Genomic DNA, 11619 nt, shown 5'->3' with positions numbered 1-11619 from the left:
TATTTATTTTATATATTTATTTGGATGTATACATTTTGATTTATATATTTAATATACATTTTTATATAAAAAATATGTTTACCACATCAATAAAAAATTAAACAAAATTAAAATTTAATTTTTAATAAAAAAATCAATAAATTCAATAGTAAATATTGTTGAGCTAATGTCTTTAGCAAAAGCTGGCACTATTTATTTAATGTAATATTAGTATTTTTTTTTTATGCAATATAATATTTAAAATGAAATAATAAACTATGCTATAATTAAATGTTTTCTTTTATTTACTATAAAAATATTCATTATGATTATTTTTTACCTCTCATCACAATTGAAAAATGAGTCTTATCAAAAGAAGATATATTCCTTTATTTCCCCCATTCTGGTTTTTTCTCCTTTTTTTGTACAAATAAAAAGACCGTTTACTCTTTATATAAAAAGATATATGTAACTAAAGCGAAAAAATACTTTGAAATTGACATAATGATGCCACCCAGTGGCTGCTGAGAGAACTTCACAAAGCTGGAGAACAGTTCAGTTAGTGGTTGGGGGGCGGGGCCAAGCAGGATATGACTGGCCAATCAGTGCTGTTACAGGTTGGAGGTTGCCGGGCCATCATATACGGCCTGATCTGATGAGGAGAAGAAGTCACTGACGCCCTCTTCTGACAGCTGGCCATACTCATTGTTGTAGAAGGTTTGACCGGAGAGTTGGCTGAAGAACCGTGGGCGCAGTGTGCTGGCAATGCCAGTGCTGCTCACAGACGGAGAGCTGATGAGCCGTTCTGTGCTGTGGCCCGCTGTTACGCTACAGAGATAGAGAACAGAGGTATTACGTAAACTCAGTGCACTATCACTCACTTAAAATAATGTATCTTTCTTATAAATTAATTCAGTTCTCCTTTGTCAATTTCACCTACTTTTTCAACATGGCCCCTCTGTGCTTGTGTTCAAATCTCTCCAGTTCATCTGATGCCAAAACCATCCCACTGTCTGTCTGGCTGTCCTATATATACATTAAGGAGTTTAAACCACATTGATGTAGATTTTTGCAGCCTTGTAAAGACAAATATTGCAAAAATAGACTCACATGTGTCTTGTGTGATGTCATTTCCAGGGGAAGTTCTTCAAATGTCTTCACCCGTGAATGACATGTGTTGGAGGGTCCGACCATGATACACCCAGCAAAAGGCACACAGTTGTAATATCTGGGAAAAAGAAATATATACATATAAATACACCAATCAGCCACAACATTAAAACCACCTGCCTAATATTATGTACTGTATGTTCCCCGTGTGCCACCAAAACAGTGCCAACCTGCATCTCAGAATAGCATACTGATATGATGATATTCTTCTCACCACAGTTGTACAGAGTGGTTATCTGAGTTACGGTGGACTTTGTCAGTTCAAACCAGTCTGGCCATTCTCTGTTGACCTCTCTCATCAACAAGGCGTTTCCAAACACAGAATTGCTGTTCAATGGATGTTTTTTTGTTTTTGGCACAATTTGGAGTAAATTCTATAGACCAGCCCATCTGGCACCAACAATCATCCATGTGATTATCTAATCAGCCAATTGTGTGGCAGCAGTGCAGATACGGGTCAGGAGCTTAAGCTAATGTTCACATCAACCATCAGAATGGGGAAAAACGTGATCTCAGTGATTTGGACCGTGGCATGATTGCTGGTGCCAGACGGGCTGGTTTGAGTATTTCTGTAACTGCTGATATCCTGGGATTTCACGCACAACAGTCTCTAGAATTTACCCCGAATGGTGCCAAAAACAAAAAACTTCCAGGTGAGCAGCAGTTCTGTGGATGGAAACATCTTGTTGATGAAAGAGATCAACAGAGAATGGCCAGTCTGGTTTGAACTGACAAAGTAGACGGTAACTCATATAACCGCTCTGTACAACTGTGGTGAGAAGAATATCAACATATCAGGGGGACCTACTCAATATTAGGCAGGTGGTTTAAATATTGTGGCTGATCGGTGTATAATCAAACATATATATTGAATTGCACTTTGAAAGTTCACCAAAATCCTCCAAATATTTCATTAATAGATTTAGAATAAGGACAGACGGACAGATAGATCAAACTAGCTTAATGAAAGAACAACAGAACTCAATAAAGGGGCCACCACTATGACATAAAACAATGTGTACCGTGTAGACATTGTGTTGCAGGCTAATCTGATCTCTTCTTGTGATGGTGGTCTAGAGGAAGCTTGTGAAAAGCCATCATCCTCTGAGCTCTGAGACACATTCAACAGGATTTCCTAAAGTACAAAAAACATGCATTCAAGCACGGAAAGCGACAACATTCAACCATTCTGCGATGTGATGATAAAGATGTCTGCATATAATGCTGAAATAGCAATACAAATGTACAGAATCCCATTTGGTTTAATGTCTTCTCATAATAGGCTCTTATTTCTCACAGGCAGACTGTTGTCCTGCAGTAAATCTCCGAGTATCTCCACCAGAGCTGGAAACGTTGGTCTTTCCCTGGGCTCGCCCTGCCAGCAGGCCAACATGATCCCATATCTACCAGAACAAATCACACAACTCAACGTCAACTTCTTCACTTGAGCTTTCGTCACTATATGAGGCCATAACTCTTATTAGCTGAGCGAGTCGGATCTCATGTCAGAAACAAGCAATATGCCACCGCTCACATCTCAGGGGAAGCGTTGTCTGGTGCCCTCATCCTGGTACCATCTTTAAGCCGTATGCAGAAGTCTTCATCGATCTGAATGCCCGGATATGGAGACGCACCTGATGAAATAAATCATTCAAATCTGTTATTAAACACTACTGATATACTTCATAATGTGAGTTACATCAAATGTATTTAGTAGATGGCACAATTTAAGTCTGAAGTTATTTGATTTTTAGAAAGATGAATGTGGCAAGGAGGAGTGTGTGGCCTGGCTGTGAGGATGCACACCCGGTGCTGAATTGTCCTAATCAGCCGGGAGGGGGAAAGACGAGCTAGAGGCGCCAGTTCGAGAGATGTGTGGAAGAGAGAGGCTGAGTGTTTATGTTTAAGTTGATTTATGTCATAAAAGTTATGGTAAATGGTCTGCCCTTATATAGCACCTTTTTAACCTTAACCGTGTTCAAAGTGCTTTACACTGCATCTCATTCACCCATTACACACATTCACACACCAATGGCGGCAGAGTTGCTATGTAAGGTGCTAGCCTGCCATTGGGAGCAACTTGGGGTTCAGTGTCTTGCCCAAGGACACTTCGGCATGTGGAGTCGTGTGGGCCGGGATTCGAACCACCAACCCGCTCTACCAACTGAGCCACAGCCGTTGACTGTTCTGCTGGTTCCCACCTGAACCCTGTTATATATATATATATATATATATATATATATATATATATATATATATATATATATATATATATATATATATATATATATATATTAAATATTTAAATATTAATAAAAACGATTATTATAATTTGTATTAATATTACTCTAATATTACTCTAAACATAATAGTTTAATAATAATAATAAAAATAAACAAGGCAATCAATAATAAACAATTATTGAGACTTGTAAAACAACATCAATAAAATTATAACAATACTAAATCATAATAAATTACATATTTGTTTATAATTAAAAATATAATTAAGGTTTTCCAAAAAGTTAAATAATTGTTATATTTTTGTATCTAAATTTATATAATAATAATTATTATTATTAACATCAAAATAGTTACAATAATAATATTGCTAATATAAAACAAATAACATCAATAATAAACAATTAGAGACTTGTATAACAACAATAATACAATTATAACAATATAACACTAATAATATTTATAATAAAATTCTAAATAACAATCAAAAAATTATAAAAGTAATTCCAAGGATTTCCCAAAAGTTCAATTATTTTGTGGAACTATTATTTAAAAAGGGTTTATGAATACCATAAACAAACACTAATGTTTCAGACTGGGTCAGAGCATATTAAATGTATTTATGAAATGTTTTCATAATTTTTTTAATATTATCATTATTATTATATTAACTATTTCTTTCTTTCTTTCAAGATAAATATTTATAAAGAAAGTTAACATTATTATTAGGAACAACAACTATAACAATAATAATAATATTGCTAATATAAAAAATAAGGCATCAATTATAGAGACTTTAACAAGAACATTAACAATAAAAAAATGACAACAATACGACATTATAATAAATTACATAATATTTATAATACAATTCTAAACAAAACAAATTATTTAAGGATTTACAATAAAATAAAAACAATAATAAAATTCTGATTTTCAATAAGTTCAATTAAACCATAATGTTTCAGAATGGGTTTAAAGCATTGGATATGAAATCATTCCATGAACTGTCTGCAGTGCAAGTCAAATTGTTGTTTTTACCTAGAGAGAAAATCTCCCAGAGCAGTACTCCGAATGACCACACGTCACTCTGACTGGTGTAAAGCTTGTCAAAGATACTCTCTGGAGCCATCCACTTCAGAGGCAGCCTGGCCTACAAACACAGTCACAGAAAACACATTTCACTCGTATCATGATCAGAGCTGGTATAAGAAAGTCAATCATTTGATCAATGCCCCTTAACAGTTCTCATTACCTAACCTTGCTGGTTCATAATGAGTATTTGTTGGTGGTTGCACTGAAACATTGTCTATTATTATTGATTTTAATGTTCAGAAACTACACAGTTGAAGGATTGAACTAATAATGAACAGTTGTATCAGAAATAATCTCACACTGAAACTTGGATCAATTATAGTCTTTAAAAATGATCAGAAGGGGTAGGAATAGATAGGATACATGCTTTAGGAATTCTCTTACATTGCCTTTGCGCACATAGTCAGGATCTTTGTAGATGTCACGTGCCAAACCAAAGTCACAGATCTTCACCACATTGTTTTCGGACAGGAGGATGTTCCGGGCCGCCAGATCTCGATGAATACACTGCCATAATCAGACAATAATCAAGATTTGTGTCTTTATATTGGTGCTATATTTTACAGTAAAGCAGCAAATCAACTTTGATGTTGTTACTTGCTGACCAACATATTCAGATATATTCCCTGTTTTGCACAAATAAGCGTGATTTATGAGGTTTCATGAGAAAATATTTTTTTTGTTGTTTATGATCAAGGTATTGGTTTCCAGTTGTATGATACTGATGGCATGATATTTCTTCCTATGTTTATTTAACATGCACCACTTCAACTGGGAATCACCAGACACTGGAATACATTGGATTTTACCTTCCGAGATGTCAGGAATTCCATCCCACGTGCAACCTGAAAGCTGTAGCTTATCAAGTCCTCTATCGTGAGTGGGGTCTTCCAAAGATCATCCACTGCAATCGGGTACAAGAAGAACAAAAAAAAGCAGATCAATATTTTGTCACTATAAATCTTTCATCTAAGTGAACTTAATTTTAGGGAATAAATTAAATGACTAAATTCAAGCATGAAACTCCGATAGACCTTTTCCACCAAAATTGCTTACTGGCTTAATTCAATGCCTCAGTCTGGTCCAAATCCAAAACATGGTTGCTTCCTCCACTGTCGCTTTTGTTTATGTCCTTCTTATGGTCCCTGTACTCCCTTCAATTTTGTATATGATTTGGTCAATTGTCCGATTGAAGGCGACGTGCATCATTTGTGCTGTATCTTCATTCTCGTAGAGTATTTTTTTCCCTTTGCGATCTCTCTAGATTAACTCGGATATACCTTTGTAAATACCATATCACAAGTAGAGCACTCATTTCTTCGCGTTACCTGAACGCTTTTGATGTCTGACAATTTTGTGGGGTTTTTGTATTGTTGTTATAGAGCAAAGTACTGCTCCTTGCTGCAGATGGCATCTAATGTTGTTGTTTGTGAAAACTTTACCATGGTGACGAAACATTTTCTCGCCCTCCATCTCCTGACATAATCGGTTCCTGCGTAGAGATGAGCAAGCTTTTGGGGCTGGTGTCCAAAACCAGGTTTTTGGCCTTGGAACGGCCTTTTCTGCAGTGGAAATGTGCGGAACAGTGGGTCAGGAACCCACACCCGAACCAAGTCGGTGGAAAAGGGCTATGAATGGAGCTTAATCGGTAAGCAAATCAGCTTGCTCACATGTGATATGTCAAGCCAATCAGATCACATGGTGTAAGCCTAAGACGTGTAATCAGGTAGCCAATTACGTTGCGTTTTCTCTCTTGCCTAATATTTAATTATGCTCAATTTGCAAGTAAGTCGGTTTCACTGCAGCGCACTGCAAGTGTTTCCTCTGAAACCCTCCTCCTCCCCAGCTCCACTTGTTTAGATGAGCAACATGAGGAATGTATTTATGTCTAATTGTACAGCAGCATGTCATACATGCTTGATGCAGCATGTCTTGTGTTTTTCTAACTGTGCAGCGGCAGCATTAGCATGCTCACATGCTTCTGCTGCGTTCATGTGCTGTTCGAATTATCCTACCTCTACTAGTTAGTATGTCGTGTTAAAGTGTGTTGTCGGAAAGAACAGAAACATGGACAACATCAGGTTCGTTCATGTATTTTTCTTGGGGAACTTTTATTTTGACACCATAATGAATATTACTCCGTTAGCTTGCAGATCATAATGGAATTTTGGTCAAATACAAGCAATTTTCACGGTGTAAAATTTCAACATGCATCAAATGGTTGCTGATATACATACATTTATATGACCTGAAAGGTCAAGCGCTAACAATTAGCTGCATTTGAAAAATGAAAAAGTCATGCTCTACAGAATCGATCCTCTCCTCCATGTTAAAAGTCTCCTCCCAACTCGGAAACTAGGGTATCAAAATTATCTCTGAGTTTCTCATTCATAATTATGACTTGAGGGGTGGTTCATGAGCAACTTCCAAGTGGGAAACTCATATAATTCCGATAATTCCAATAGTACAAGGCAGCATTAATTCGGTATGTCCGTGAATGTTTTAGAGGTAGAAAGTGTCCGAACATTTTTATTTTTATTTGTTGAAATCTATTTTGTCAATAGAGCTTCACATGTATTAAGCCCGTAACAATCCTTATAGCAAAAAATTTAATCAAATAAACATGTCAAGTAATTGTAATTTGTTTTATGAATTGAAGTAATAGTTCACTCAATTTACTCATCCTTATGTTATTGTAAGGACAGAATAATAACAGAATTTTTGGGTGAACTATCCGTTTTCGCTGAGATTGTCCACTTTGTGAAGAACGCTTACGTTTCTCCAGTGATGGAGTGCTCTTTTGACTGCTCTTACCCCGAGACTGCATCGGGGGGTTGATGTTGGAGGAGGTGGATGGCTCATGTCCACACTGACCCACCTGACCCGCCTCGATCATTCTCCGCACCTGACTCTGAGTTTTAGGAGAACGATCCTGCAAGCACAAGGGGTTACTCAAGACCAGATGGCCACATCACAAATGATTTATTATTTATTGTAATATACTGTTGTATGATGGACAATGTGTACATATCACCACGTTACTTCAAACAGCATTTCCATGTCTTACCCTGTACGGTAAGAAGAACTCCCTCTTGGCACGTAGGAAGTTGGAGAGATTCCCATATTTACAGTATTCCACTATAACCATGAAAGGACCTAAAATCAGATAGTGGACAGAAAGGTTTAAAAAGAGGCAAGAGAAGAATGAAGGCTTTGAAAGGTTTAGTTAAATCCTGAGGGGCTGTTCAAACTAAAATCATTCTTGTGCTAAAAACACTAGACACGGCGCAAAGAATAGAACAAAGCCCAGGTGTCTCGAGACACGTTTTTGAAGTTATTTTTAACTTCACACGGCATCTAAAAAACACAGCGCCCCAGTGAGTGATGCTGAAGACATGTCTGTCCAGCGTATGTTTACACGGGATGAAAAAACGCCAGATTAATGGCATGAAATCCTTTTTTTGGAGGTAGCAAGTAAACTACCTGTCCACTTGCAGAACTATATGTATGTCTGTGAAATAATCACTACTTATTAGTTTTGTATGGACACATCTTCCAGTAATTTCTTCTGTGTTTTCGTGTATTTGCAGAAGAGTTTATTTTTTTCCCGGTTCTATTAGGCATGATAAAACAAAAACTGTCATTGGTTGCTTTTCTACAGTATGTCAATCAGACGGTGGGCGGTTCTTGGATAGAATAATCTCTGAAGTGGACCAGACTTCATGTCGGCAGTCAAACGTTTGGCTTCACTTTTAGGTACACACTCACCATTGGGTTTGGTACACGCTCCAAGCAGGTTGACAACATTGAGATGGTTTCCGATGTGAATAAGGATTTTCAGTTCTGACATGAGGGCTTTGTGTTCACTGGCTGTGGCTCCCTCTGTGAAACACATCACATACACATTGAAAGTTATTATAAGAGCCTGCATATTCACTGACCTGTCATTGTGTAGATTGGGTATAAGAATGAACCTTTCAACATCTTGACAGCCACTGTGTTTGAACAGGTCTTTTTGTCATGTCCGTTGATAGAAGCTTCAATCACCTTCCCAAAAGCTCCATGTCCGAGCACCTTACCTGCAAATATGGAGAGAGGGTAAATGTTAATTAAAGGATATTATGGGTTCTATACAATTTAAGCTTAATTGACAGCATTTGTGGCATAATGCAGATTACCACAAAAATATATTTTGAAAAAAGCATAAATCGAGGTTACAGTGAGGCACTTACAATGGAAGTCAATGGGGCTAATTTTTGATAGGTTATAGGCAGAAATGTGAAGCTTATCATTTTATAGAAGCACTTACATTAATTCATCTGTTCAGACTCATGTGTTATTTGAGCTGTAAAGTTGTTAAAATCTTCATTTGTACTCTCATTTTAGAGTTTACGTTATGTTGTCATGGTAACAAAGTTGTAAAATTGGATTGTGTCACACTAAAATCATGTTAACACACATATTGTTTACATCTTGTGACTATACTTTTGAAACAGTGAGTATTTGAACGTTTACAGGTACAATTCACTTCAATTGTGGCCTCACTGTTACCCAGATTATTTTTATTTTGTATTTTTTTTAAGGGACAACGCAAAATAAATTTTTGTGGTAATCAGCGTGTATTGACGCTGACTACCACCCCTGGAGTCATGAGTTCGAATCCAGGGCGTGCTGAGTGACTCCAGCCAGACCTCCTAAGCAACCAAATTGGCCTGGTTGCTAGGGAGGGTAGAGTCACATGGGGTAACCTCCTCATGGTCACTATAATGTGTGGTTCTCGCTCTCTGTGGGGCGCGAGGTGAGTTGTACGTGGAAGCCGCGGAGAATAGCGTGGGCCTCCACAAGCGCTACGTCTCCATGGTAACACATTCAACGAGCCACGTGATAAGATGCGTGGACTGACGGTCTCAGACGTGGAGGTAACTGAGACTCGTCCTCAGCCACCCGGATTGTCATTAAGGAGTCATTACGCCACCACGAGGAATTAGAGCGCATTGGAAATTGGGCATTCCAAATTGTGGAGAAAAGTGGAGGATGCAAAAAATCCTGTTGATTGAGCTTAAGTATTAAACCCGGATTGGCAAAATATTCCATGTTGTGCGCAGTGGTACCTAAGAATCCATCCATGCATCCCAATTCAAATCTGTTCTAAATAGTATGAATTAGGGCTGGGTATCGCCTGGTACCTCACAATTAGATACGTAATGCAATACGCATGTCACGATTCGATATATTGTGATACAACACGATATCATAAATGTATTTGATTTTAAATCAATTCCAATTTCAATTCCAATTCATTTGGGTATATTTCCATCATATACTAACTTGGTGAGCTTATTAAATTGTTTTAGAATTAACAGTGTGCCAACTTTGTGTGTTAGCATGACATGAATCCACAATCAGTTTAATATAAATATTGATACATGAATCGAATGTATTGATACAATATCATGATATAGATATTTGTTTATATTGACACAGCCATATTATGCATGATTAGTGCAAATGAGTGCATCCAAGATCATTGTACATTTAACATTTTATGTCAAAGTTGTCTTAATAAATACTTAAGTGTGAACTTTTCAATCAAACTTGCTATTTTTGTGAGCAGCAGAAGAATGCAAATTGGCACGCAGTCCAAATCTATATTTGTTATCTGACATACGGACTAAATGAGGTGTCAAAGCTCCTGAAGCAGGTTTGCTCAAGAGGTCACATGAAGTAGTTAGTGAAAAAGCCTAAGGCAGCCTCTAGGCTTTGGGCTCATAATGCAGTGATTATACTGTTGTGCTACTCACCCCAGTCCTGGGAAATCTAAAATGCGTGTTATGTATGAAATCTGTAGGGACAAATCATACAAGGTTTTCTAACACACAGGTCAAGTCTAGATTTTGAATAGCACACTGTTGCAGGGTGGAGGGCGGGGCCGGGTCGTGATTATACACACCCGGTCCCGCCCTCCGCCCTGCGACACACACACTAACATAACTACTCTTACTATTTCTACAGTATGTGAATTTTTCTTGCATAAGTACCAGGATGACCTATTAAATTTGCCAATATGTGCAGTACAACACAGAATACTGCACTGGGTACTGTATCCGCGTGCGACCCCACGTGCACTTGTGTGGACGTTGCATTTTGGTTTCGCTATAACAATGCATAATTTACATTTATTTAAACTGACTGATCTCAGCTCACAACACTGCACTGTCAGTAAGTGTTTCATTGTTATATGTGTAATTCTGAATTTCAACTTGTTAATAATTTGTGTTAAAATGTGTAGTTGACATGAAATTTCAAACAGGACAGCACGTATTATTTTACATGCAAGTTCATGACATTAAAGGAAATTATTTGTACTTCTTACTTTTTGTACCACACATTTTTAAGAGGTTTAAATAGTTGTAAACAGAATCTAAAATAAAACGGATACTTATATATGTTTGTGTGTGTGTGTGTGTGTGTGTGTTTAAATATAGTAGCACCTCTTCACCCACGGTGTCTTACAGAGATATTTTTTATATATACAGAGATATGAATTTGTGTTGTCTCTTGGAGTTTTATGAGCAGAGGCATATCAGTACGCCCATAGCGTGAAGGTAAGATCTTGTGTATTTATGAATGAAGTACTCTTGTTTTAAAATCTCCACCCTCTGCTTCCAGTTGTTATGACAGCCCATGAACACTTTAAAATACTCATGATAACTTTTGGCAACTCTATAACCTGTAAATCCACTTCGCTAGCTAATTACACTTTGACATCAACCATATAGAAATCTAAATAGAATGCGCTAGACCGGAAGATCAAAGACAAAAGTTAAGATGGCTGCGAGATGGGGGCCTGGGTAGCTCAGCGAGCATTGACTCTGACTACCACCCCTGGAGTTCGCTAGTTCGAATTCAATGCATGCTGAGTGACTCCAGTCAGGTCTCCTAAGCAACCAAATTGGCCTGGTTGCTAGGGAGGGTAGGGTCACATGGGGTAACCTCCTTGAGGTCATGATTAGTTGTTTTCACTCTCAATGGGGCTTGTGGTAAGTTGTGTGTGGACGCGGAGTATAGCATGAGCCTCCATGTGCTGTGAGTCTCCGCGGTGTCATGCACAACGAGCCACATGATAAGATGTGCA

The 11619-nt window shown here is 37.6% G+C and overlaps 1 protein-coding gene across 4 annotated transcripts in view; it reads right to left on the bottom strand.

The window, feature by feature from the left end:
* Positions 1-285: 285 nt before the first annotated feature.
* The window catches only part of LOC127659703 (vascular endothelial growth factor receptor 3-like), a 64003-nt gene continuing 52669 nt past the window's right edge, over positions 286-11619 (bottom strand). For 2 of the 4 annotated variants that reach the window (XM_052149644.1, XM_052149643.1), the window contains 13 exons: positions 8459-8563; positions 8253-8366; positions 7552-7640; positions 7260-7416; positions 5294-5388; positions 4869-4991; positions 4431-4542; positions 2684-2783; positions 2447-2552; positions 2172-2284; positions 1090-1207; positions 920-1005; positions 287-807 (listed from right to left, as the gene is read on the bottom strand). In XM_052149644.1, the coding sequence (XP_052005604.1) occupies positions 591-807; positions 920-1005; positions 1090-1207; positions 2172-2284; positions 2447-2552; positions 2684-2783; positions 4431-4542; positions 4869-4991; positions 5294-5388; positions 7260-7416; positions 7552-7640; positions 8253-8366; positions 8459-8563 (1535 nt within the window). In that variant the 3' untranslated portion in view covers positions 287-590. Of the gene's footprint in view, positions 808-919; positions 1006-1089; positions 1208-2171; positions 2285-2446; positions 2553-2683; positions 2784-4430; positions 4543-4868; positions 4992-5293; positions 5389-7259; positions 7417-7551; positions 7641-8252; positions 8367-8458; positions 8564-11619 lie in introns of all 4 variants that reach the window. The other 2 variants (XM_052149646.1, XM_052149645.1) reach the window with 2 other exon arrangements.

The sequence above is a fragment of the Xyrauchen texanus genome, chromosome 19 (genome assembly GCF_025860055.1).
Source record: "Xyrauchen texanus isolate HMW12.3.18 chromosome 19, RBS_HiC_50CHRs, whole genome shotgun sequence".
NCBI lineage: Eukaryota > Metazoa > Chordata > Actinopteri > Cypriniformes > Catostomidae > Xyrauchen > Xyrauchen texanus.
This window is presented reverse-complemented; position numbering and strand designations above follow the sequence as displayed.